This window comes from Bos indicus x Bos taurus, chromosome 26 (genome assembly GCF_003369695.1).
Source record: "Bos indicus x Bos taurus breed Angus x Brahman F1 hybrid chromosome 26, Bos_hybrid_MaternalHap_v2.0, whole genome shotgun sequence".
NCBI lineage: Eukaryota > Metazoa > Chordata > Mammalia > Artiodactyla > Bovidae > Bos > Bos indicus x Bos taurus.
Window position 1 is genome coordinate 9,538,626 of NC_040101.1, and position 26,909 is coordinate 9,565,534.

The 26,909-nt window shown below is 54.6% G+C and overlaps 1 protein-coding gene across 38 annotated transcripts in view; it reads right to left on the reverse strand.

Moving 5' to 3' along the window:
• LOC113884283 (deleted in malignant brain tumors 1 protein-like) overlaps positions 1-26,909 on the reverse strand; it is a 66,001-nt gene that overhangs the window by 19,807 nt on the left and 19,285 nt on the right. For 9 of the 38 annotated variants that reach the window (XM_027528708.1, XM_027528720.1, XM_027528707.1 and 6 more), the window contains 32 exons: positions 25,935-26,258; positions 25,111-25,140; positions 24,505-24,531; positions 23,091-23,414; positions 22,282-22,311; positions 21,681-21,707; positions 20,681-20,710; positions 19,800-20,123; positions 19,022-19,051; positions 18,420-18,446; positions 17,420-17,449; positions 16,540-16,863; positions 15,731-15,760; positions 15,129-15,155; positions 14,130-14,159; positions 13,250-13,573; positions 12,441-12,470; positions 11,839-11,865; positions 10,839-10,868; positions 9,960-10,283; positions 9,182-9,211; positions 8,581-8,607; positions 7,581-7,610; positions 6,701-7,024; positions 5,892-5,921; positions 5,291-5,317; positions 4,291-4,320; positions 3,411-3,734; positions 2,633-2,662; positions 2,032-2,058; positions 1,032-1,061; positions 152-475 (listed from right to left, as the gene is read on the reverse strand). In XM_027528708.1, the coding sequence (XP_027384509.1) occupies positions 152-475; positions 1,032-1,061; positions 2,032-2,058; positions 2,633-2,662; positions 3,411-3,734; positions 4,291-4,320; positions 5,291-5,317; positions 5,892-5,921; positions 6,701-7,024; positions 7,581-7,610; positions 8,581-8,607; positions 9,182-9,211; positions 9,960-10,283; positions 10,839-10,868; positions 11,839-11,865; positions 12,441-12,470; positions 13,250-13,573; positions 14,130-14,159; positions 15,129-15,155; positions 15,731-15,760; positions 16,540-16,863; positions 17,420-17,449; positions 18,420-18,446; positions 19,022-19,051; positions 19,800-20,123; positions 20,681-20,710; positions 21,681-21,707; positions 22,282-22,311; positions 23,091-23,414; positions 24,505-24,531; positions 25,111-25,140; positions 25,935-26,258 (3,582 nt within the window). The remainder of the gene's footprint in view (positions 1-151; positions 476-1,031; positions 1,062-2,031; positions 2,059-2,632; positions 2,663-3,410; positions 3,735-4,290; positions 4,321-5,290; positions 5,318-5,891; positions 5,922-6,700; positions 7,025-7,580; positions 7,611-8,580; positions 8,608-9,181; positions 9,212-9,959; positions 10,284-10,838; positions 10,869-11,838; positions 11,866-12,440; positions 12,471-13,249; positions 13,574-14,129; positions 14,160-15,128; positions 15,156-15,730; positions 15,761-16,539; positions 16,864-17,419; positions 17,450-18,419; positions 18,447-19,021; positions 19,052-19,799; positions 20,124-20,680; positions 20,711-21,680; positions 21,708-22,281; positions 22,312-23,090; positions 23,415-24,504; positions 24,532-25,110; positions 25,141-25,934; positions 26,259-26,909) is intronic. The other 29 variants (XM_027528739.1, XM_027528736.1, XM_027528734.1 and 26 more) reach the window with 28 other exon arrangements.

Sequence of the window (26,909 nt, forward strand, 5' to 3'; positions counted from 1 at the left end):
AGGGGCCAGACAAAAGCTGATATACTAAATAAGCAAAACACTAAGGGGATTTCAAGGGAAATGGAAATGTAGAGAGTGTTTCTCGATGGGGTTCAGAATGTGAGCAAGAAACCACCTCCAGAGAAGCGCACCCAGCTTATTTGAGACCCACCTGAGCAGATGACGCTGGCGTCCTCGCTGTGTCCACAGTTGTGTGTGTTCCAGGGGCTGTGGGAGCAGCTCCACAGGTAGGTCTCATAGCCTGAGCAGCCCACGTCGTCCAGGACAATGGGCCCTGAGCCCTGACCGAACCGGGCACCTCCTGGGGCTGAAATGGCCGAGCCACAGCCCAGCTGCCTGCAGACCACGTTGGCGTCGTTGGTGTCCCAGCTGTCGTCACACACGGTGCCCCAGGAGCCTCGGTACAGGACCTCCACCCGGCCCTGACACCTGTCACCTCCATTGACCAGCCTCAGGGCCAAACCCGATTCGGTTCCTAGAAGGAGACAGGAAAAGTCAGCCTCCTGTTTCTCCTGAAGGAAAAGGCACTGAGGACTGAGATTCAGATTTCTTCCAGGGGAAGGCTGCTGAGGTCTAGGCAGTGAGTCCATAAGGACTTGACTGAGCGTGGTCCTCACTCTTTATCTCCGATGGCTGTGTGTAGAAGCCTTGACTGTGCACTGTGGACTAGCTCTGCAGGTTCTCTGATGGCATCCCCAAATTCAGCAATTCAGGCACTGAATCCTGTCTCAGGATGCAGGTGGGAAGCCCACAGCTTACATCCCAGACCTCTGGGATACAATGACCTTTTGCAGCTGGAGACCACTTACACTAGCTACCCATTCCCACCAGGGTGCCAGGTTCGGCCATTCACCCCTATGTGGGAACCCAGTCCATCAGCCCAAGGTTATTCTGAAGACTTTTCCACTCAGTACGTATTCAGGTACTTTCACACACAAAGTGTAGTTTGAATCTTTTTTTTTTTAAGCTTGAATCCTGGGGGTGACGGTGGGGGAGGGGACGTCCTGGAGTCAAAAGGCAGCAGGACCCACCTGGCACAACCGTGGTCTGGGTCTCGGTAGCTGGGGGAGAGAGAACGCAGGTCAGACACAGTGCACAGAAGGGGCTTCACGTGGGCTAAGGGGGGGATGCTAAGTTGCAGAGCAGCTGAGGTGTCAGTCCTTGCACCTGCTCTGCCATGGCTGGGTGGGGGGCCCTCTGCCATCCTCAACCCTCCAAAGAGGCTCCTCCTGAGAAGTCCCAACAGACCAGCATCTCTTATTTCCAATATCAAGGTAATTGACTCTATGTCTTGATGACACAGTGGACCCGGAGCCAGTCGTCAGCCTCACAGCTTTTATAGATCCACTGAGGCAGAGACAGGGCTCCAGCTCCAGGTCAAGTCCCGTGTGTGATCTGTCAGGCTCGGCCTTAGGGGATGACAAGGCGGTGCCTGGCAGGTCACACAGGGGCCACTGCCCTGCTCACAGCAGACCTGGTGCCCAGACCGTGCTTCCCAGTTCCTTGGGGGAGCCATGGTCCAGGACTCAGGAGGCAGAACCTGAGTCTGCCAGTCTCTCCAGGACTTGTCAGCTGAAGATCTAGAACAAAGAGGCTCTTTCTTCCTGTTGGGATGTAGACTTGGAGCTGACCCCTGCCCCCATGACAGGAATGCAAGTTAGAATGAAGCCCAACACATGGAAATCAGAGCTCTAAAAAGTGGTTAAGACAGGTAGTCCTGGAACCTCTGGATCCAGCTGTACCTGAAGGTTGCCTTATGGCTCAGTATCCTCGATGTGTAGGCCGTGGCACCAGCCCAAATTAAGAGAGCACGAGTGGCCATCCTAATACTTGCAAACAAAAGCATTCTGAGTAACATATGGCACAACTCATAGGTAAAGCTTATCCATATCTCTGGCCAGTGAAGGCAACCGTCCAGAGTGGATGAGGTGGTGACCTCAGAACCCGGACCCAAGAGGCAAGAACTGCACCCATGTCTGTGGACTGGAATGTTGCATGCTGGTAGCTGAGCAGGACCTGAATGACGCTCACCATAGTCAGTTGTTGGATACCACCAATCTGGAGGGGAAACAGAGCAGGATTACAAAGAAGGTCCGTAGAATCCTGGTCTAGTTCCTGTGACTGGGATCAGGACAGTGGGTTCTGAGGGGCTCCACAGTCCGGGGAGAAGAAGCCTTTTCTGAGAGTTTGCTGTGAGCCCAGATCATGTCATCAAAGGTACATACTCATCTAATGAGGCGGCACAGCCCACAGAGCCATCAGCATGTCCTGCTGACTGGATACTTCTTGGTAATATAAACACCTGGACTCGGCCTTGGGTGGAGGACAGGAGAAAGCTCTGTCCTCTCCATACACATAACTCTTCGTCCAGAGAATGGATTCAAGCAGAAATGACCCCAGGACAGACCATCCTGTCACCCAAAGCTCTGGGGAGTCTGAAATCACTGAGGCAGTCCAGAGCATCAGATGCCTGTGTTATGGCTCATCTGGAACCGTCTACATGCTCTAGAGTGACCAGAGCAGGTACTGAGAGGTGGAAAACCTCCAGAGTCCCCTCCTGGGGCTGCCGGTTGGGGGCCCTGAGGGTTACGGGGGGAGGGGACATCCAGAGTCAAGAGGCAGCAGGACTCACCTGGCACAACCGTGGACTGGGTCTGGGAAGCTGGGGGAGAGAGAAGGCAGGTCAGACACAGTGCACACAACGGGCTCCATGGGGGCAAAGGGGTGATGCTAAGATGCAGGCCAGGTGAGGGGTCAGTGCATGCACCTGCTCTGCCATGGATGGCGGGGCCTCTGTCATCCTCAACCCTCCAAAGATGCTCCTCCTGAGAGGTCCCAGCAGACCAGCATCTCTTATTTCCAAAGTCAAGGTGATTGACTCTGTGTCTTGATGACACAGTGGACCCGGAGCATTCGTCAGGCCCACAGCTTTTATGGATCCACTGAGACACTGAGACGGGGCCCCAGCTCCAGGTCAAGTCCCATGTGTGATCTGTCAGGGTCAGCCTTAGGGGATGACAAGGGGGTGCCTGGCAGGTCACACAGGGGCCAGTGCCCTGCTCACAGCAGACCTGGTGCCCAAACCGTGCTTCCCAGTTCCTTGGAGGGGCCACGGTCCAGGACTCAGAAGGCAGAACCGAGGCCACCAGCAGCCGCAGCCCATGCCCTCTGCTCAGAGACCTCCTGGCAGACCTGTGCTCTCCTGCCCCTGGTTTACACTGGGTGTGTATTTCTGTTCTAATTCTCTGTCTACATACCCAGGGGCCAGACAAAAGCTGATATACTAAATAAGCAAAACACTAAGGGGATTTCAAGGGAAACGGAAATGTAGAGAGGGTTTCTCGATGGGGTTCAGAATGTGAGCAAGAAACCACCTCCAGAGAAGCGCACCCAGCTTATTTGAGACCCACCTGAGCAGATGACGCTGGCGTCCTCGCTGTGTCCACAGTTGTGTGTGTTCCAGGGGCTGTGGGAGCAGCTCCACAGGTAGGTCTCATAGCCTGAGCAGCCCACGTCGTCCAGGACAATGGGCCCTGAGCCCTGACCGAACTGGGCATTTCCTGGGGCTGAAATGGCCCAGCCACAGCCCAGCTGCCTGCAGACCACGTTGGCGTCATTGGTGTCCCAGCTGTCGTCACACACGGTGCCCCAGGAGCCTCGGTACAGGACCTCCACCCGGCCCTGACACCTGTCACTTCCGTTCACCAGCCTCAGGGCCAAACCCGACTCGGTTCCTGGAAGGAGACAGGAAAAGTCAGCCTCCGGTTTCTCCTGAAGGAAAAGGCACTGAGGACTGAGATTCAGATTTCTTCCAGGGGAAGGCTGCTGAGGTCTAGGCAGTGAGTCCATAAGGACTTGACTGAGCGTGGTCCTCACTCTTTATCTCCGATGGCGTGTGATAGAAGCCTTGACTGTGCGCTGTGGACTAGCTCTGCAGGTTCTCTGATGGCATCCCCAAATTCAGCAATTCAGGCACTGAATCCTGTCTCAGGATGCAGGTGGGAAGCCCACAGCTTACATCCCAGACCTCTGGGATACAATGACCTTTTGCAGCTGGAGACCACTTACACTAGCTACCCATTCCCACCAGGGTGCCAGGTTCGGCCATTCACCCCTATGTGGAACCCACTCCATCAGCCCAAGGTTATTCTGAAGACTTTTCCACTCAGTACATATTCAGGTACTTTCACACACAAAGTGTAGCTTGAATCTTTTTTTTTTTTAAGCTTGAATCCTGGGGGTGATGGTGGGGGAGGGGACGTCCTGGAGTCAAAAGGCAGCAGGACCCACCTGGCACAACCGTGGTCTGGGTCTCGGTAGCTGGGGGAGAGAGAACGCAGGTCAGACACAGTGCACAGAAGGGGCTTCACGTGGGCTAAGGGGGGGATGCTAAATTGCAGAGCAGCTGAGGTGTCAGTCCTTGCACCTGCTCTGCCATGGCTGGGTGGGGGGCCCTCTGCCATCCTCAACCCTCCAAAGAGGCTCCTCCTGAGAAGTCCCAACAGACCAGCATCTCTTATTTCCAATATCAAGGTAATTGACTCTATGTCTTGATGACACAGTGGACCCGGAGCCAGTCGTCAGCCTCACAGCTTTTATAGATCCACTGAGGCAGAGACAGGGCTCCAGCTCCAGGTCAAGTCCCGTGTGTGATCTGTCAGGCTCTGCCTTAGGGGATGACAAGGCGGTGCCTGGCAGGTCACACAGGGGCCACTGCCCTGCTCACAGCAGACCTGGTGCCCAGACCGTGCTTCCCAGTTCCTTGGGGGAGCCATGGTCCAGGACTCAGGAGGCAGAACCTGAGTCTGCCAGTCTCTCCAGGACTTGTCAGCTGAAGATCTAGAACAAAGAGTCTCTTTCTTCCTGTTGAGATGTAGACTTGGAGCTGACCCCTGCCCCCATGACAGGAATGCAAGTTAGAATGAAGCCCAACACATGGAAATCAGAGCTCTAAAAAGTGGTTAAGACAGGTAGTCCTGGAACCTCTGGATCCAGCTGTACCTGAAGGTTGCCTTATGGCTCAGTATCCTCGATGTGTAGGCCGTGGCACCAGCCCAAATTAAGAGAGCACGAGTGGCCATCCTAATACTTGCAAACAAAAGCATTCTGAGTAACATATGGCACAACTCATAGGTAAAGCTTATCCATATCTCTGGCCAGTGAAGGCAACCGTCCAGAGTGGATGAGGTGGTGACCTCAGAACCCGGACCCAAGAGGCAAGAACTACACCCATGTCTGTGGACTGGAATGTTGCATGCTGGTAGCTGAGCAGGACCTGAATGACGCTCACCATAGTCAGTTGTTGGATACCACCAATCTGGAGGGGAAACAGAGCAGGATTACAAAGAAGGTCCGTAGAATCCTGGTCTAGTTCCTGTGACTGGGATCAGGACAGTGGGTTCTGAGGGGCTCCACAGTCCGGGGAGAAGAAGCCTTTTCTGAGAGTTTGCTGTGAGCCCAGATCATGTCATCAAAGGTACATACTCATCTAATGAGGCGGCACAGCCCACAGAGCCATCAGCATGTCCTGCTGACTGGATACTTCTTGGTAATATAAACACCTGGACTCGGCCTTGGGTGGAGGACAGGAGAAAGCTCTGTCCTCTCCATACACATAACTCTTCGTCCAGAGAATGGATTCAAGCAGAAATGACCCCAGGACAGACCATCCTGTCACCCAAAGCTCTGGGGAGTCTGAAATCACTGAGGCAGTCCAGAGCATCAGATGCCTGTGTTATGGCTCATCTGGAACCGTCTACATGCTCTAGAGTGACCAGAGCAGGTACTGAGAGGTGGAAAACCTCCAGAGTCCCCTCCTGGGGCTGCCGGTTGGGGGCCCTGAGGGTTACGGGGGGAGGGGACATCCAGAGTCAAGAGGCAGCAGGACTCACCTGGCACAACCGTGGACTGGGTCTGGGAAGCTGGGGGAGAGAGAAGGCAGGTCAGACACAGTGCACACAACGGGCTCCATGGGGGCAAAGGGGTGATGCTAAGATGCAGGCCAGGTGAGGGGTCAGTGCATGCACCTGCTCTGCCATGGATGGCGGGGCCTCTGTCATCCTCAACCCTCCAAAGATGCTCCTCCTGAGAGGTCCCAGCAGACCAGCATCTCTTATTTCCAAAGTCAAGGTGATTGACTCTGTGTCTTGATGACACAGTGGACCCGGAGCATTCGTCAGGCCCACAGCTTTTATGGATCCACTGAGACACTGAGACGGGGCCCCAGCTCCAGGTCAAGTCCCATGTGTGATCTGTCAGGGTCAGCCTTAGGGGATGACAAGGGGGTGCCTGGCAGGTCACACAGGGGCCAGTGCCCTGCTCACAGCAGACCTGGTGCCCAAACCGTGCTTCCCAGTTCCTTGGAGGGGCCACGGTCCAGGACTCAGAAGGCAGAACCGAGGCCACCAGCAGCCGCAGCCCATGCCCTCTGCTCAGAGACCTCCTGGCAGACCTGTGCTCTTCTGCCCCTGGTTTGCACTGGGGCATGGAGCAAAAGGCTTAATGTCACTTTTGGTGTGTGTTTCTGTTCTAATTCTCTGTCTACATACCCAGGGGCCAGACAAAAGCTGATATACTAAATAAGCAAAACACTAAGAGGATTTCAAGGGAAATGGAAAGGTAGAGAGTGTTTCTCGAGGGGATCAGAATGTGAGCAAGAAACCACCTCCAGAGAAGCGCACCCAGCTTATTTGAGACCCACCTGAGCAGATGACGCTGGCATCCTCGCTGTGTCCGCAGTTGTGTGTGTTCCAGGGGTTGTGGGAGCAGCTCCACAAATAGGTCTCATGCCCTGAGCAGCCCACGTCGTCCAGGACAATGGGCCCTGAGCCCTGACCGAACCGGGCACCTCCTGGGGCTGAAATGGCCGAGCCACAGCCCAGCTGCCTGCAGACCACGTTGGCGTCGTTGGTGTCCCAGCTGTCGTCACACACGGTGCCCCAGGAGCCTCGGTACAGGACCTCCACCCGGCCCTGACACCTGTCACCTCCATTGACCAGCCTCAGGGCCAAACCCGATTCGGTTCCTAGAAGGAGACAGGAAAAGTCAGCCTCCTGTTTCTCCTGAAGGAAAAGGCACTGAGGACTGAGATTCAGATTTCTTCCAGGGGAAGGCTGCTGAGGTCTAGGCAGTGAGTCCATAAGGACTTGACTGAGCGTGGTCCTCACTCTTTATCTCCGATGGCTGTGTGTAGAAGCCTTGACTGTGCACTGTGGACTAGCTCTGCAGGTTCTCTGATGGCATCCCCAAATTCAGCAATTCAGGCACTGAATCCTGTCTCAGGATGCAGGTGGGAAGCCCACAGCTTACATCCCAGACCTCTGGGATACAATGACCTTTTGCAGCTGGAGACCACTTACACTAGCTACCCATTCCCACCAGGGTGCCAGGTTCGGCCATTCACCCCTATGTGGGAACCCAGTCCATCAGCCCAAGGTTATTCTGAAGACTTTTCCACTCAGTACGTATTCAGGTACTTTCACACACAAAGTGTAGTTTGAATCTTTTTTTTTTTAAGCTTGAATCCTGGGGGTGACGGTGGGGGAGGGGACGTCCTGGAGTCAAAAGGCAGCAGGACCCACCTGGCACAACCGTGGTCTGGGTCTCGGTAGCTGGGGGAGAGAGAACGCAGGTCAGACACAGTGCACAGAAGGGGCTTCACGTGGGCTAAGGGGGGGATGCTAAGTTGCAGAGCAGCTGAGGTGTCAGTCCTTGCACCTGCTCTGCCATGGCTGGGTGGGGGGCCCTCTGCCATCCTCAACCCTCCAAAGAGGCTCCTCCTGAGAAGTCCCAACAGACCAGCATCTCTTATTTCCAATATCAAGGTAATTGACTCTATGTCTTGATGACACAGTGGACCCGGAGCCAGTCGTCAGCCTCACAGCTTTTATAGATCCACTGAGGCAGAGACAGGGCTCCAGCTCCAGGTCAAGTCCCGTGTGTGATCTGTCAGGCTCGGCCTTAGGGGATGACAAGGCGGTGCCTGGCAGGTCACACAGGGGCCACTGCCCTGCTCACAGCAGACCTGGTGCCCAGACCGTGCTTCCCAGTTCCTTGGGGGAGCCATGGTCCAGGACTCAGGAGGCAGAACCTGAGTCTGCCAGTCTCTCCAGGACTTGTCAGCTGAAGATCTAGAACAAAGAGGCTCTTTCTTCCTGTTGGGATGTAGACTTGGAGCTGACCCCTGCCCCCATGACAGGAATGCAAGTTAGAATGAAGCCCAACACATGGAAATCAGAGCTCTAAAAAGTGGTTAAGACAGGTAGTCCTGGAACCTCTGGATCCAGCTGTACCTGAAGGTTGCCTTATGGCTCAGTATCCTCGATGTGTAGGCCGTGGCACCAGCCCAAATTAAGAGAGCACGAGTGGCCATCCTAATACTTGCAAACAAAAGCATTCTGAGTAACATATGGCACAACTCATAGGTAAAGCTTATCCATATCTCTGGCCAGTGAAGGCAACCGTCCAGAGTGGATGAGGTGGTGACCTCAGAACCCGGACCCAAGAGGCAAGAACTGCACCCATGTCTGTGGACTGGAATGTTGCATGCTGGTAGCTGAGCAGGACCTGAATGACGCTCACCATAGTCAGTTGTTGGATACCACCAATCTGGAGGGGAAACAGAGCAGGATTACAAAGAAGGTCCGTAGAATCCTGGTCTAGTTCCTGTGACTGGGATCAGGACAGTGGGTTCTGAGGGGCTCCACAGTCCGGGGAGAAGAAGCCTTTTCTGAGAGTTTGCTGTGAGCCCAGATCATGTCATCAAAGGTACATACTCATCTAATGAGGCGGCACAGCCCACAGAGCCATCAGCATGTCCTGCTGACTGGATACTTCTTGGTAATATAAACACCTGGACTCGGCCTTGGGTGGAGGACAGGAGAAAGCTCTGTCCTCTCCATACACATAACTCTTCGTCCAGAGAATGGATTCAAGCAGAAATGACCCCAGGACAGACCATCCTGTCACCCAAAGCTCTGGGGAGTCTGAAATCACTGAGGCAGTCCAGAGCATCAGATGCCTGTGTTATGGCTCATCTGGAACCGTCTACATGCTCTAGAGTGACCAGAGCAGGTACTGAGAGGTGGAAAACCTCCAGAGTCCCCTCCTGGGGCTGCCGGTTGGGGGCCCTGAGGGTTACGGGGGGAGGGGACATCCAGAGTCAAGAGGCAGCAGGACTCACCTGGCACAACCGTGGACTGGGTCTGGGAAGCTGGGGGAGAGAGAAGGCAGGTCAGACACAGTGCACACAACGGGCTCCATGGGGGCAAAGGGGTGATGCTAAGATGCAGGCCAGGTGAGGGGTCAGTGCATGCACCTGCTCTGCCATGGATGGCGGGGCCTCTGTCATCCTCAACCCTCCAAAGATGCTCCTCCTGAGAGGTCCCAGCAGACCAGCATCTCTTATTTCCAAAGTCAAGGTGATTGACTCTGTGTCTTGATGACACAGTGGACCCGGAGCATTCGTCAGGCCCACAGCTTTTATGGATCCACTGAGACACTGAGACGGGGCCCCAGCTCCAGGTCAAGTCCCATGTGTGATCTGTCAGGGTCAGCCTTAGGGGATGACAAGGGGGTGCCTGGCAGGTCACACAGGGGCCAGTGCCCTGCTCACAGCAGACCTGGTGCCCAAACCGTGCTTCCCAGTTCCTTGGAGGGGCCACGGTCCAGGACTCAGAAGGCAGAACCGAGGCCACCAGCAGCCGCAGCCCATGCCCTCTGCTCAGAGACCTCCTGGCAGACCTGTGCTCTCCTGCCCCTGGTTTACACTGGGTGTGTATTTCTGTTCTAATTCTCTGTCTACATACCCAGGGGCCAGACAAAAGCTGATATACTAAATAAGCAAAACACTAAGGGGATTTCAAGGGAAACGGAAATGTAGAGAGGGTTTCTCGATGGGGTTCAGAATGTGAGCAAGAAACCACCTCCAGAGAAGCGCACCCAGCTTATTTGAGACCCACCTGAGCAGATGACGCTGGCGTCCTCGCTGTGTCCACAGTTGTGTGTGTTCCAGGGGCTGTGGGAGCAGCTCCACAGGTAGGTCTCATAGCCTGAGCAGCCCACGTCGTCCAGGACAATGGGCCCTGAGCCCTGACCGAACTGGGCATTTCCTGGGGCTGAAATGGCCCAGCCACAGCCCAGCTGCCTGCAGACCACGTTGGCGTCATTGGTGTCCCAGCTGTCGTCACACACGGTGCCCCAGGAGCCTCGGTACAGGACCTCCACCCGGCCCTGACACCTGTCACTTCCGTTCACCAGCCTCAGGGCCAAACCCGACTCGGTTCCTGGAAGGAGACAGGAAAAGTCAGCCTCCGGTTTCTCCTGAAGGAAAAGGCACTGAGGACTGAGATTCAGATTTCTTCCAGGGGAAGGCTGCTGAGGTCTAGGCAGTGAGTCCATAAGGACTTGACTGAGCGTGGTCCTCACTCTTTATCTCCGATGGCGTGTGATAGAAGCCTTGACTGTGCGCTGTGGACTAGCTCTGCAGGTTCTCTGATGGCATCCCCAAATTCAGCAATTCAGGCACTGAATCCTGTCTCAGGATGCAGGTGGGAAGCCCACAGCTTACATCCCAGACCTCTGGGATACAATGACCTTTTGCAGCTGGAGACCACTTACACTAGCTACCCATTCCCACCAGGGTGCCAGGTTCGGCCATTCACCCCTATGTGGAACCCACTCCATCAGCCCAAGGTTATTCTGAAGACTTTTCCACTCAGTACGTATTCAGGTACTTTCACACACAAAGTGTAGCTTGAATCTTTTTTTTTTTAAGCTTGAATCCTGGGGGTGATGGTGGGGGAGGGGACGTCCTGGAGTCAAAAGGCAGCAGGACCCACCTGGCACAACCGTGGTCTGGGTCTCGGTAGCTGGGGGAGAGAGAACGCAGGTCAGACACAGTGCACAGAAGGGGCTTCACGTGGGCTAAGGGGGAGATGCTAAGTTGCAGAGCAGCTGAGGTGTCAGTCCTTGCACCTGCTCTGCCATGGCTGGGTGGGGGGCCCTCTGCCATCCTCAACCCTCCAAAGAGGCTCCTCCTGAGAAGTCCCAACAGACCAGCATCTCTTATTTCCAATATCAAGGTAATTGACTCTATGTCTTGATGACACAGTGGACCCGGAGCCAGTCGTCAGCCTCACAGCTTTTATAGATCCACTGAGGCAGAGACAGGGCTCCAGCTCCAGGTCAAGTCCCGTGTGTGATCTGTCAGGCTCGGCCTTAGGGGATGACAAGGCGGTGCCTGGCAGGTCACACAGGGGCCACTGCCCTGCTCACAGCAGACCTGGTGCCCAGACCGTGCTTCCCAGTTCCTTGGGGGAGCCATGGTCCAGGACTCAGGAGGCAGAACCTGAGTCTGCCAGTCTCTCCAGGACTTGTCAGCTGAAGATCTAGAACAAAGAGTCTCTTTCTTCCTGTTGAGATGTAGACTTGGAGCTGACCCCTGCCCCCATGACAGGAATGCAAGTTAGAATGAAGCCCAACACATGGAAATCAGAGCTCTAAAAAGTGGTTAAGACAGGTAGTCCTGGAACCTCTGGATCCAGCTGTACCTGAAGGTTGCCTTATGGCTCAGTATCCTCGATGTGTAGGCCGTGGCACCAGCCCAAATTAAGAGAGCACGAGTGGCCATCCTAATACTTGCAAACAAAAGCATTCTGAGTAACATATGGCACAACTCATAGGTAAAGCTTATCCATATCTCTGGCAAGTGAAGGCAACCGTCCAGAGTGGATGAGGTGGTGACCTCAGAACCCGGACCCAAGAGGCAAGAACTGCACCCAGGTCTGTGGACTGGAATGTTGCATGCTGGTAGCTGAGCAGGATCTGAATGACGCTCACCATAGTCAGTTGTTGGATACCACCAATCTGGAGGGGAAACAGAGCAGGATTACAAAGAAGGTCCGTAGAATCCTGGTCTAGTTCCTGTGACTGGGATCAGGACAGTGGGTTCTGAGGGGCTCCACAGTCCGGGGAGAAGAAGCCTTTTCTGAGAGTTTGCTGTGAGCCCAGATCATGTCATCAAAGGTACATACTCATCTAATGAGGCGGCACAGCCCACAGAGCCATCAGCATGTCCTGCTGACTGGATACTTCTTGGTAATATAAACACCTGGACTCGGCCTTGGGTGGAGGACAGGAGAAAGCTCTGTCCTCTCCATACACATAACTCTTCGTCCAGAGCAAGGATTCAAGCAGAAATGACCCCAGGACAGACCATCCTGTCACCCAAAGCTCTGGGGAGTCTGAAATCACTGAGGCAGTCCAGAGCATCAGATGCCTGTGTTATGGCTCATCTGGAACCGTCTACATGCTCTAGAGTGACCAGAGCAGGTACTGAGAGGTGGAAAACCTCCAGAGTCCCCTCCTGGGGCTGCCGGTTGGGGGCCCTGAGGGTTACTGGGGGGAGGGGACATCCAGAGTCAAGAGGCAGCAGGACTCACCTGGCACAACCGTGGACTGGGTCTGGGAAGCTGGGGGAGAGAGAAGGCAGGTCAGACACAGTGCACAGAACGGGCTCCATGGGGGCAAAGGGGTGATGCTAAGATGCAGGCCAGGTCAGGGGTCAGTGCATGCACCTGCTCTGCCATGGATGGCGGGGCCTCTGTCATCCTCAACCCTCCAAAGATGCTCCTCCTGAGAGGTCCCAGCAGACCAGCATCTCTTATTTCCAAAGTCAAGGTGATTGACTCTGTGTCTTGATGACACAGTGGACCCGGAGCATTCGTCAGGCCCACAGCTTTTATGGATCCACTGAGACACTGAGACGGGGCCCCAGCTCCAGGTCAAGTCCCATGTGTGATCTGTCAGGCTCGACCTTAGGGGATGACAAGGGGGTGCCTGGCAGGTCACACAGGGGCCAGTGCCCTGCTCACAGCAGACCTGGTGCCCAAACCGTGCTTCCCAGTTCCTTGGAGGGGCCACGGTCCAGGACTCAGAAGGCAGAACCGAGGCCACCAGCAGCCGCAGCCCATGCCCTCTGCTCAGAGACCTCCTGGCAGACCTGTGCTCTTCTGCCCCTGGTTTGCACTGGGGCATGGAGCAAAAGGCTTAATGTCACTTTTGGTGTGTGTTTCTGTTCTAATTCTCTGTCTACATACCCAGGGGCCAGACAAAAGCTGATATACTAAATAAGCAAAACACTAAGAGGATTTCAAGGGAAATGGAAAGGTAGAGAGTGTTTCTCGAGGGGATCAGAATGTGAGCAAGAAACCACCTCCAGAGAAGCGCACCCAGCTTATTTGAGACCCACCTGAGCAGATGACGCTGGCATCCTCGCTGTGTCCGCAGTTGTGTGTGTTCCAGGGGTTGTGGGAGCAGCTCCACAAATAGGTCTCATGCCCTGAGCAGCCCACGTCGTCCAGGACAATGGGCCCTGAGCCCTGACCGAACCGGGCATTTCCTGGGGCTGAAATGGCCGAGCCACAGCCCAGCTGCCTGCAGACCACGTTGGCGTCGTTGGTGTCCCAGCTGTCGTCACACACGGTGCCCCAGGAGCCTTGGTACAGGACCTCCACCCGGCCCTGACACCTGTCACCTCCGTTCACCAGCCTCAGGGCCAAACCCGACTCGGTTCCTGGAAGGAGACAGGAAAAGTCAGCCTCCTGTTTCTCCTGAAGGAAAAGGCACTGAGGACTGAGATTCAGATTTCTTCCAGGGGAAGGCTGCTGAGGTCTAGGCAGTGAGTCCATAAGGACTTGACTGAGCGTGGTCCTCACTCTTTATCTCCGATGGCGTGTGATAGAAGCCTTGACTGTGCACTGTGGACTAGCTCTGCAGGTTCTCTGATGGCATCCCCAAATTCAGCAATTCAGGCACTGAATCCTGTCTCAGGATGCAGGTGGGAAGCCCACAGCTTACATCCCAGACCTCTGGGATACAATGACCTTTTGCAGCTGGAGACCACTTACACTAGCTACCCATTCCCACCAGGGTGCCAGGTTCGGCCATTCACCCCTATGTGGGAACCCACTCCATCAGCCCAAGGTTATTCTGAAGACTTTTCCACTCAGTACGTATTCAGGTACTTTCACACACAAAGTGTAGCTTGAATCTTTTTTTTTTTAAGCTTGAATCCTGGGGGTGACGGTGGGGGAGGGGACGTCCTGGAGTCAAAAGGCAGCAGGACCCACCTGGCACAACCGTGGTCTGGGTCTCGGTAGCTGGGGGAGAGAGAACGCAGGTCAGACACAGTGCACAGAAGGGGCTTCACGTGGGCTAAGGGGGGGATGCTAAGTTGCAGAGCAGCTGAGGTGTCAGTCCTTGCACCTGCTCTGCCATGGCTGGGTGGGGGGCCCTCTGCCATCCTCAACCCTCCAAAGAGGTCCTCCTGAGAAGTCCCAACAGACCAGCATCTCTTATTTCCAATATCAAGGTAATTGACTCTATGTCTTGATGACACAGTGGACCCGGAGCCAGTCGTCAGCCTCACAGCTTTTATAGATCCACTGAGGCAGAGACAGGGCTCCAGCTCCAGGTCAAGTCCCGTGTGTGATCTGTCAGGCTCGGCCTTAGGGGATGACAAGGCGGTGCCTGGCAGGTCACACAGGGGCCACTGCCCTGCTCACAGCAGACCTGGTGCCCAGACCGTGCTTCCCAGTTCCTTGGGGGAGCCATGGTCCAGGACTCAGGAGGCAGAACCTGAGTCTGCCAGTCTCTCCAGGACTTGTCAGCTGAAGATCTAGAACAAAGAGGCTCTTTCTTCCTGTTGGGATGTAGACTTGGAGCTGACCCCTGCCCCCATGACAGGAATGCAAGTTAGAATGAAGCCCAACACATGGAAATCAGAGGTCTAAAAGGTGGTTAAGACAGGTAGTCCTGGAACCTCTGGATCCAGCTGTACCTGAAGGTTGCCTTATGGCTCAGTATCCTCAATATGTAGGCCGTGGCACCAGCCCAAATTAAGAGAGCACGAGTGGCCATCCTAATACTTGCAAACAAAAGCATTCTGAGTAACATATGGCACAACTCATAGGTAAAGCTTATCCATAACTCTGGCAAGTGAAGGCAACCGTCCAGAGTGGATGAGGTGGTGACCTCAGAACCCGGACCCAAGAGGCAAGAACTGCACCCAGGTCTGTGGACTGGAATGTTGCATGCTGGTAGTTGAGCAGGATCTGAATGACGCTCACCATAGTCAGTTGTTGGATACCACCAATCTGGAGGGGAAACAGAGCAGGATTACAAAGAAGGTCCGTAGAATCCTGGTCTAGTTCCTGTGACTGGGATCAGGACAGTGGGTTCTGAGGGGCTCCACAGTCCGGGGAGAAGAAGCCTTTTCTGAGAGTTTGCTGTGAGCCCAGATCATGTCATCAAAGGTACATACTCATCTAATGAGGCGGCACAGCCCACAGAGCCATCAGCATGTCCTGCTGACTGGATACTTCTTGGTAATATAAACACCTGGACTCGGCCTTGGGTGGAGGACAGGAGAAAGCTCTGTCCTCTCCATACACATAACTCTTCGTCCAGAGCAAGGATTCAAGCAGAAATGACCCCAGGACAGACCATCCTGTCACCCAAAGCTCTGGGGAGTCTGAAATCACTGAGGCAGTCCAGAGCATCAGATGCCTGTGTTATGGCTCATCTGGAACCGTCTACATGCTCTAGAGTGACCAGAGCAGGTACTGAGAGGTGGAAAACCTCCAGAGTCCCCTCCTGGGGCTGCCGGTTGGGGGCCCTGAGGGTTACTGGGGGGAGGGGACATCCAGAGTCAAGAGGCAGCAGGACTCACCTGGCACAACCGTGGACTGGGTCTGGGAAGCTGGGGGAGAGAGAAGGCAGGTCAGACACAGTGCACAGAACGGGCTCCATGGGGGCAAAGGGGTGATGCTAAGATGCAGGCCAGGTCAGGGGTCAGTGCATGCACCTGCTCTGCCATGGATGGCGGGGCCTCTGTCATCCTCAACCCTCCAAAGATGCTCCTCCTGAGAGGTCCCAGCAGACCAGCATCTCTTATTTCCAAAGTCAAGGTGATTGACTCTGTGTCTTGATGACACAGTGGACCCGGAGCATTCGTCAGGCCCACAGCTTTTATGGATCCACTGAGACACTGAGACGGGGCCCCAGCTCCAGGTCAAGTCCCATGTGTGATCTGTCAGGCTCGACCTTAGGGGATGACAAGGGGGTGCCTGGCAGGTCACACAGGGGCCAGTGCCCTGCTCACAGCAGACCTGGTGCCCAAACCGTGCTTCCCAGTTCCTTGGAGGGGCCACGGTCCAGGACTCAGAAGGCAGAACCGAGGCCACCAGCAGCCGCAGCCCATGCCCTCTGCTCAGAGACCTCCTGGCAGACCTGTGCTCTTCTGCCCCTGGTTTGCACTGGGGCATGGAGCAAAAGGCTTAATGTCACTTTTGGTGTGTGTTTCTGTTCTAATTCTCTGTCTACATACCCAGGGGCCAGATAAAAGCTGATATACTAAATAAGCAAAACACTAAGAGGATTTCAAGGGAAATGGAAAGGTAGAGAGTGTTTCTCGAGGGGCTCAGAATGTGAGCAAGAAACCACCTCCAGAGAAGCGCACCCAGCTTATTTGAGACCCACCTGAGCAGATGACGCTGGCATCCTCGCTGTGTCCGCAGTTGTGTGTGTTCCAGGGGTTGTGGGAGCAGCTCCACAAATAGGTCTCATGCCCTGAGCAGCCCACGTCGTCCAGGACAATGGGCCCTGAGCCCTGACCGAACCGGGCATTTCCTGGGGCTGAAATGGCCGAGCCACAGCCCAGCTGCCTGCAGACCACGTTGGCGTCGTTGGTGTCCCAGCTGTCGTCACACACGGTGCCCCAGGAGCCTTGGTACAGGACCTCCACCCGGCCCTGACACCTGTCACCTCCGTTCACCAGCCTCAGGGCCAAACCCGACTCGGTTCCTGGAAGGAGACAGGAAAAGTCAGCCTCCTGTTTCTCCTGAAGGAAAAGGCACTGAGGACTGAGATTCAGATTTCTTCCAGGGGAAGGCTGCTGAGGTCTAGGCAGTGAGTCCATAAGGACTTGACTGAGCGTGGTCCTCACTCTTTATCTCCGATGGCGTGTGATAGAAGCCTTGACTGTGCACTGTGGACTAGCTCTGCAGGTTCTCTGATGGCATCCCCAAATTCAGCAATTCAGGCACTGAATCCTGTCTCAGGATGCAGGTGGGAAGCCCACAGCTTACATCCCAGACCTCTGGGATACAATGACCTTTTGCAGCTGGAGACCACTTACACTAGCTACCCATTCCCACCAGGGTGCCAGGTTCGGCCATTCACCCCTATGTGGGAACCCAGTCCATCAGCCCAAGGTTATTCTGAAGACTTTTCCACTCAGTACGTATTCAGGTACTTTCACACACAAAGTGTAGCTTGAATCTTTTTTTTTTTAAGCTTGAATCCTGGGGGTGACGGTGGGGGAGGGGACGTCCTGGAGTCAAAAGGCAGCAGGACCCACCTGGCACAACCGTGGTCTGGGTCTCGGTAGCTGGGGGAGAGAGAACGCAGGTCAGACACAGTGCACAGAAGGGGCTTCACGTGGGCTAAGGGGGGGATGCTAAGTTGCAGAGCAGCTGAGGTGTCAGTCCTTGCACCTGCTCTGCCATGGCTGGGTGGGGGGCCCTCTGCCATCCTCAACCCTCCAAAGAGGCTCCTCCTGAGAAGTCCCAACAGACCAGCATCTCTTATTTCCAATATCAAGGTAATTGACTCTATGTCTTGATGACACAGTGGACCCGGAGCCAGTCGTCAGCCTCACAGCTTTTATAGATCCACTGAGGCAGAGACAGGGCTCCAGCTCCAGGTCAAGTCCCGTGTGTGATCTGTCAGGCTCGGCCTTAGGGGATGACAAGGCGGTGCCTGGCAGGTCACACAGGGGCCACTGCCCTGCTCACAGCAGACCTGGTGCCCAGACCGTGCTTCCCAGTTCCTTGGGGGAGCCATGGTCCAGGACTCAGGAGGCAGAACCTGAGTCTGCCAGTCTCTCCAGGACTTGTCAGCTGAAGATCTAGAACAAAGAGGCTCTTTCTTCCTGTTGGGATGTAGACTTGGAGCTGACCCCTGCCCCCATGACAGGAATGCAAGTTAGAATGAAGCCCAACACATGGAAATCAGAGCTCTAAAAAGTGGTTAAGACAGGTAGTCCTGGAACCTCTGGATCCAGCTGTACCTGAAGGTTGCCTTATGGCTCAGTATCCTCAATATGTAGGCCGTGGCACCAGCCCAAATTAAGAGAGCACGAGTGGCCATCGTAATACTTGCAAACAAAAGCATTCTGAGTAACATATGGCACAACTCATAGGTAAAGCTTATCCATAACTCTGGCAAGTGAAGGCAACCGTCCAGAGTGGATGAGGTGGTGACCTCAGAACCCGGACCCAAGAGGCAAGAACTGCACCCAGGTCTGTGGACTGGAATGTTGCATGCTGGTAGCTGAGCAGGATCTGAATGACGCTCACCATAGTCAGTTGTTGGATACCACCAATCTGGAGGGGAAACAGAGCAGGATTACAAAGAAGGTCCGTAGAATCCTGGTCTAGTTCCTGTGACTGGGATCAGGACAGTGGGTTCTGAGGGGCTCCACAGTCCGGGGAGAAGAAGCCTTTTCTGAGAGTTTGCTGTGAGCCCAGATCATGTCATCAAAGGTACATACTCATCTAATGAGGCGGCACAGCCCACAGAGCCATCAGCATGTCCTGCTGACTGGATACTTCTTGGTAATATAAACACCTGGACTCGGCCTTGGGTGGAGGACAGGAGAAAGCTCTGTCCTCTCCATACACATAACTCTTCGTCCAGAGCAAGGATTCAAGCAGAAATGACCCCAGGACAGACCATCCTGTCACCCAAAGCTCTGGGGAGTCTGAAATCACTGAGGCAGTCCAGAGCATCAGATGCCTGTGTTATGGCTCATCTGGAACCGTCTACATGCTCTAGAGTGACCAGAGCAGGTACTGAGAGGTGGAAAACCTCCACAGTCCCCTCCTGGGGCTGCCGGTTGGGGGCCCTGAGGGTTACTGGGGGGAGGGGACATCCAGAGTCAAGAGGCAGCAGGACTCACCTGGCACAACCGTGGACTGGGTCTGGGAAGCTGGGGGGGAGAGAAGGCAGGTCAGACACAGTGCACACAACGGGCTCCATGGGGGCAAAGGGGTGATGCTAAGATGCAGGCCAGGTGAGGGGTCAGTGCATGCACCTGCTCTGCCATGGATGGCGGGGCCTCTGTCATCCTCAACCCTCCAAAGATGCTCCTCCTGAGAGGTCCCAGCAGACCAGCATCTCTTATTTCCAAAGTCAAGGTGATTGACTCTGTGTCTTGATGACACAGTGGACCCGGAGCATTCGTCAGGCCCACAGCTTTTATGGATCCACTGAGACACTGAGACGGGGCCCCAGCTCCAGGTCAAGTCCCATGTGTGATCTGTCAGGCTCGACCTTAGGGGATGACAAGGGGGTGCCTGGCAGGTCACACAGGGGCCAGTGCCCTGCTCACAGCAGACCTGGTGCCCAAACCGTGCTTCCCAGTTCCTTGGAGGGGCCACGGTCCAGGACTCAGAAGGCAGAACCGAGGCCACCAGCAGCCGCAGCCCATGCCCTCTGCTCAGAGACTTCCTGGCAGACCTGTGCTCTCCTGCCCCTGGTTTGCACTGGGTGTGTATTTCTGTTCTAATTCTCCAGCTACATACCCAGGGGCCAGACAAAAGCCTATATACTAAATAAGCAAAACACTAAGGGGATTTCAAGGGAAACGGAAATGTAGAGAGGGTTTCTCGATGGGGTTCAGAATGTGAGCAAGAAACCACCTCCAGAGAAGCGCACCCAGCTTATTTGAGACCCACCTGAGCAGATGACGCTGGCGTCCTCGCTGTGTCCACAGTTGTGTGTGTTCCAGGGGCTGTGGGAGCAGCTCCACAGGTAGGTCTCATAGCCTGAGCAGCCCACGTCGTCCAGGACAATGGGCCCTGAGCCCTGACCGAACTGGGCATTTCCTGGGGCTGAAATGGCCCAGCCACAGCCCAGCTGCCTGCAGACCACGTTGGCGTCATTGGTGTCCCAGCTGTCGTCACACACGGTGCCCCAGGAGCCTCGGTACAGGACCTCCACCCGGCCCTGACACCTGTCACTTCCGTTCACCAGCCTCAGGGCCAAACCCGACTCGGTTCCTGGAAGGAGACAGGAAAAGTCAGCCTCCGGTTTCTCCTGAAGGAAAAGGCACTGAGGACTGAGATTCAGATTTCTTCCAGGGGAAGGCTGCTGAGGTCTAGGCAGTGAGTCCATAAGGACTTGACTGAGCGTGGTCCTCACTCTTTATCTCCGATGGCGTGTGATAGAAGCCTTGACTGTGCGCTGTGGACTAGCTCTGCAGGTTCTCTGATGGCATCCCCAAATTCAGCAATTCAGGCACTGAATCCTGTCTCAGGATGCAGGTGGGAAGCCCACAGCTTACATCCCAGACCTCTGGGATACAATGACCTTTTGCAGCTGGAGACCACTTACACTAGCTACCCATTCCCACCAGGGTGCCAGGTTCGGCCATTCACCCCTATGTGGGAACCCACTCCATCAGCCCAAGGTTATTCTGAAGACTTTTCCACTCAGTACATATTCAGGTACTTTCACACACAAAGTGTAGCTTGAATCTTTTTTTTTTTTAAGCTTGAATCCTGGGGGTGATGGTGGGGGAGGGGACGTCCTGGAGTCAAAAGGCAGCAGGACCCACCTGGCACAACCGTGGTCTGGGTCTCGGTAGCTGGGGGAGAGAGAACACAGGTCAGACACAGTGCACAGAAGGGGCTTCACGTGGGCTAAGGGGGGGATGCTAAATTGCAGAGCAGCTGAGGTGTCAGTCCTTGCACCTGCTCTGCCATGGATGGGTGGGGGGCCCTCTGCCATCCTCAACCCTCCAAAGAGGCTCCTCCTGAGAAGTCCCAACAGACCAGCATCTCTTATTTCCAATATCAAGGTAATTGACTCTATGTCTTGATGACACAGTGGAACCGGAGCCAATCGTCAGCCTCACAGCTTTTATAGATCCACTGAGGCAGAGACAGGGCTCCAGCTCCAGGTCAAGTCCCGTGTGTGATCTGTCAGGCTCGGCCTTAGGGGATGACAAGGCGGTGCCTGGCAGGTCACACAGGGGCCACTGCCCTGCTCACAGCAGACCTGGTGCCCAGACTGTGCTTCCCAGTTCCTTGGGGGAGCCATGGTCCAGGACTCAGGAGGCAGAACCTGAGTCTGCCAGTCTCTCCAGGACTTGTCAGCTGAAGATCTAGAACAAAGAGGCTCTTTCTTCCTGTTGGGATGTAGACTTGGAGCTGACCCCTGCCCCCATGACAGGAATGCAAGTTAGAATGAAGCCCAACACATGGAAATCAGAGCTCTAAAAAGTGGTTAAGACAGGTAGTTCTGGAACCTCTGGATCCAGCTGTACCTGAAGGTTGCCTTATGGCTCAGTATCCTCGATGTGTAGGCCGTGGCACCAGCCCAAAGTAAGAGAGCACGAGTGGCCATCCTAATACTTGCAAACAAAAGCATTCTGAGTAACATATGGCACAACTCATAGGTAAAGCTTATCCATAACTCTGGCAAGTGAAGGCAACCGTCCAGAGTGGATGAGGTGGTGACCTCAGAACCCGGACCCAAGAGGCAAGAACTACACCCATGTCTGTGGACTGGAATGTTGCATGCTGGTAGCTGAGCAGGATCTGAATGACGCTCACCATAGTCAGTTGTTGGATACCACCAATCTGGAGGGGAAACAGAGCAGGATTACAAAGAAGGTCCGTAGAATCCTGGTCTAGTTCCTGTGACTGGGATCAGGACAGTGGGTTCTGAGGGGCTCCACAGTCCGGGGAGAAGAAGCCTTTCTGAGAGTTTGCTGTGAGCCCAGATCATGTCATCAAAGGTACATACTCATCTAATGAGGCGGCACAGCCCACAGAGCCATCAGCATGTCCTGCTGACTGGATACTTCTTGGTAATATAAACACCTGGACTCGGCCTTGGGTGGAGGACAGGAGAAAGCTCTGTCCTCTCCATACACATAACTCTTCGTCCAGAGAATGGATTCAAGCAGAAATGACCCCAGGACAGACCATCCTGTCACCCAAAGCTCTGGGGAGTCTGAAATCACTGAGGCAGTCCAGAGCATCAGATGCCTGTGTTATGGCTCATCTGGAACCGTCTACATGCTCTAGAGTGACCAGAGCAGGTACTGAGAGGTGGAAAACCTCCACAGTCCCCTCCTGGGGCTGCCGGTTGGGGGCCCTGAGGGTTACTGGGGGGAGGGGACATCCAGAGTCAAGAGGCAGCAGGACTCACCTGGCACAACCGTGGACTGGGTCTGGGAAGCTGTGGGGGAGAGAAGGCAGGTCAGACACAGTGCACAGAACGGGCTCCATGGGGGCAAAGGGGTGATGCTAAGATGCAGGCCAGGTGAGGGGTCAGTGCATGCACCTGCTCTGCCATGGATGGCGGGGCCTCTGTCATCCTCAACCCTCCAAAGATGCTCCTCCGGAGAGGTCCCAGCAGACCAGCATCTCTTATTTCCAAAGTCAAGGTGATTGACTCTGTGTCTTGATGACACAGTGGACCCGGAGCATTCGTCAGCCCCACAGCTTTTATGGATCCACTGAGACACTGAGACGGGGCCCCAGCTCCAGGTCAAGTCCCATGTGTGATCTGTCAGGGTCAGTCTTAGGGGATGACAAGGGGGTGCCTGGCAGGTCACACAGGGGCCAGTGCCCTGCTCACAGCAGACCTGGTGCCCAGACCGTGCTTCCCAGTTCCTTGGAGGGGCCACGGTCCAGGACTCAGAAGACAGAACCGAGGCCACCAGCAGCCGCAGCCCATGCCCTCTGCTCAGAGACCTCCTGGCAGACCTGTGCTCTTCTGCCCCTGGTTTGCACTGGGGCATGGAGCAAAAGGCTTAATGTCACTTTTGGTGTGTGTTTCTGTTCTAATTCTCTGTCTACATACCCAGGGGCCAGACAAAAGCTGATATACTAAATAAGCAAAACACTAAGAGGATTTCAAGGGAAATGGAAAGGTAGAGAGTGTTTCTCGAGGGGATCAGAATGTGAGCAAGAAACCACCTCCAGAGAAGCGCACCCAGCTTATTTGAGACCCACCTGAGCAGATGACGCTGGCGTCCTCGCTGTGTCCACAGTTGTGTGTGTTCCAGGGGTTGTGGGAGCAGCTCCACAGGTAGGTCTCATAGCCTGAGCAGCCCACGTCGTCCAGGACAATGGGCCCTGAGCCCTGACCGAACCAGGCACCTCCTGGGGCTGAAATGGCCGAGCCACAGCCCAGCTGCCTGCAGACCACGTTGGCGTCGTTGGTGTCCCAGCTGTCGTCACACACGGTGCCCCAGGAGCCTCGGTACAGGACCTCCACCCGGCCCTGACACCTGTCACCTCCATTGACCAGCCTCAGGGCCAAACCCGATTCGGTTCCTAGAAGGAGACAGGAAAAGTCAGCCTCCTGTTTCTCCTGAAGGAAAAGGCACTGGGGCCTGAGATTCAGATTTCTTCCAGGGGAAGGCTGCTGAGGTCTAGGCAGTGAGTCCATAAGGACTGGACTGAGCGTGGTCCTCACTCTTTATCTCCGATGGCTGTGTGATAGAAGCCTTGACTGTGCACTGTGGACTAGCTCTGCAGGTTCCTTGATGGCATCCCCAAATTCAGCAATTCAGGCACTGAATCCTGTCTCAAGATGCAGGTGGAAAGAGGGGAAGCCCACAGCCGGTGTGGGCAACCTACATCCGAGACCTCTGGCACAGAATGAGCCTCTGCAAAGGAGACCACTGACACAGCTTCCCTTTCCCACCAAGGTGCCGAGTTCTACCATTCACCCCTACGTGGGAACCCACTCCACCAGCCCAAGGTTATTCTGAAGACTTTTCTACTCAGTACGCATTCAGGTACTTTCACACACAAAGTGTAGCTTGAAGCTTTTTTTTTTTTTTTTTGCTTGAATCCTGAAATAACCTTGGAATTGTTGCATATCATTGGAGGACTTGGAGATGACTGGGGAGAAAGCACCTATTACCAGCAGGCTGTTCACAATCCCTCCAGGACTTGTCAGCTCAACATCAAGAACAAAAAGACTCTTTCCTCCTGTGGCAGGAGACTAGTGGCTGACAGGCGCCCCCTGGCAGGAAGCAACCTGACAGTGAAGCTCATAAACAAAACCAAGCAGAAGTCAGAAAAGTGCATGGGGACAAAGAGTATTGGAACTTCTGGATCCTGCTGTACCTGAAGGTTGCCTTATGGCTCAGTATCCTCGATATGTAGGCCGTGGCACCAGCCCAAAGTAAGAGAGCACGAGTGGCCATCCTAATACTTGCAAACAAAAGCATTCTGAGTAACACATGGCACAACTCATAGGTAAAGCTTATCCATATCTCTGGCAAGTGAAGGCAACCGTCCAGATTAGATGAGGTAGTGACCTCAGAACCTGGACCGAAGAGGCAAGAACTGCATCCATGTCTGTGGACTGGAGTGTGGCATGCTGGTAATTTAGCAGGATCTTAATGTTGCTTACCATAGGCAGTTGTCGGATACCACCAATCTGCAGGGGAAACAAAGCAGGATTACAAAGAAGGTCGGTAGAATCAAGGTAGGTCTCGTTCCTATGACCAGGGACAGGACAGTGGGACCTGAGGGGCTCCACCGTCTGGGAAGAAGCCTTTTCTGAGAGTTTTTGTGAGCCCAGATCATGTCATCAAAGGTACACAGTCATCTAAGGAGGTGGCACAGCCCATAGAGCCATCAGCATGCCCTGCTGACTGGGTACTTCTTAGTAATAGCATCACCTAGACTCCATCTGGGGTAAAGGACAGGAAAAAGCTCTGTCCTCTCCATACACAGAAGTCTTGGTCCAGGAATACGTTCAAGCAGAAATGACCCCAGGACAGACCACCCTGTCATCCAAGCTCTGGGAGACACTGTGTAGCCACGAAGTCCTGAAATCTTGAGCCAGTCCAGAGGATGCCTGTCTTATGGCTCATCTGGAAGTGTCTTTGTGGTCCTGGGCAGGTATTGAGAGGTGGAAAACATCCTCAGTTCCCTCCTGGGGCTACTTGTTGGGGACCATGGGGCTGACTGCTGGGGAGAGGACATCCTGGGGTCAAGAGGCAGCAGGACTCACCTGGCACAACCGTGGACTGGGTCTGGTCAGCTGGGGGAGAAAGAGGGCAGGTCAGACACATAGTGCAGAAGGGGCTCCATGGGGGCAAAGGGAGTGATGCTAAGCTCTAGAGCAGGTGAGCTGCCAGTCCTTGCACCTGCTCTGCCATGGGAAGGGGTGGGCTCTGCCATCTTCAACCCTCCAAAGAGGCTCCTTCTGAGAAGTTCCAACAGACCAGCAGCTCTTATTTCCAATGTCAAGATAATTGACTCTGTGTCTTGATGACACCGTGGATGCAGAGCCAATCGTCAGGCTCACAGCTTTTATGGATCCACTGAGGCAGTGAGCCAGGGCTCCAGCTCCAGGTCAAGTCCCGTGTGTGATCTGTCAGGCTCGACCTTAGGGGATTTCAAGGCAGTGCCTGGCAGGTCACAGAGGGGCCACTGCCCTGCTCACAGCAGTCCGGGTGCCAGACTGTGCTTCCTAGTTCCTTGGAGGGGCCACAGTCAGGACTCAGGAGGAAGAACCGGGGCCACTGGCAGCCGCAGCCCATGCCCTCTGCTCAGAGACCTCCTGGCAGACCTGCGCTCTTTTGCCTCTGGTTTGCACTGGGGCATGGAGCGAAATGTCACTTTCCATGTGTTTTGGGGTTTTTTTTTTTTTTTTTTTTTTGGTAATTCTCAATCTACATACCCAGGGGCCAGACAAAAGCTAATATACTGAATAAGCAAAGCACTGGGAGGATTTCAAGGGAAAGGGAAATGTAGAGAGTGCTTCGCAAGGGGATCAGAATGTGAGCAAGAAACCACCTCCAGAGAAGCGCACCCAGCTTATTTGAGACCCACCTGAGCAGATGACACTGGCATCCTCGCTGTGTCCGCAGTTGTGTGTGTTCCAGGGGCTGTGGGAGCAGCTCCACAGGTAGGTCTCATAGCCTGAGCAGCCCACGTCGTCCAGGACAATGGGCCCTGAGCCCTGACCGAACCGGGCATTTCCTGGGGCTGAAATGGCCGAGCCACAGCCCAGCTGCCTGCAGACCACGTTGGCGTCGTTGGTGTCCCAGCTGTCATCACACACAGTGCCCCAGGAGCCTCGGTACAGGACCTCCACCCGGCCCTGACACCTGTGTTCTCCGTTCACCAGCCTCAGGGCCAAACCCGATTCGGTTCCTGGAAGGAGACAGGAAAAGTCACTCTCTTTGTCTCCTGAAGGAAGGAGTCCTGATGTCTGAGTGAGATTTCGATATCTTCCAAGGAAAGAGACTGAGTCTAGTTCTTGTTCCTTATCGGGAGCTCTTGACTGAAGTCTGGCCATCATGGCTGACCCACCAGGGACTGTGTCAGGGAACCATGTCTGTGTGCTGAGCTATGCACATTCTCTGATTGGTTCCCCACAACTCCTGGAATTCAGGAGCAGAGCTCAGCCTTGGGATGCCAGAGGGAGAGGGTGCCCACGTCCTGCATCCCTAATGACCCCTGAGATGGACAGGAGCCCATGCATCAGGGTACCACCAGACACAGCTTCCCAGCCCCCCAAGGTGCCTCTTTCTGCTGCTCACCCAACTTGGGTCTCTACCTCACTTGACCCGAAATTGTTCTGAAGGCTTGCTTTCCACTGAACTCCATGTTGTTTTCAAACACAAAACTTAGCCTGGATATAAAATAAATCACAGACCCACAGCCTATCACCAGAGCACATGGAGATGATTGGGGGAATGGCACCTATTGCCAGCAGGCTGCTCGCAGTCTCTCCAGGACTTGTCAGTGGAAGGTCTAGAAAAGAGACTCTTTCTTCCTGTTGGGATGTAGACTTGGGCTGAC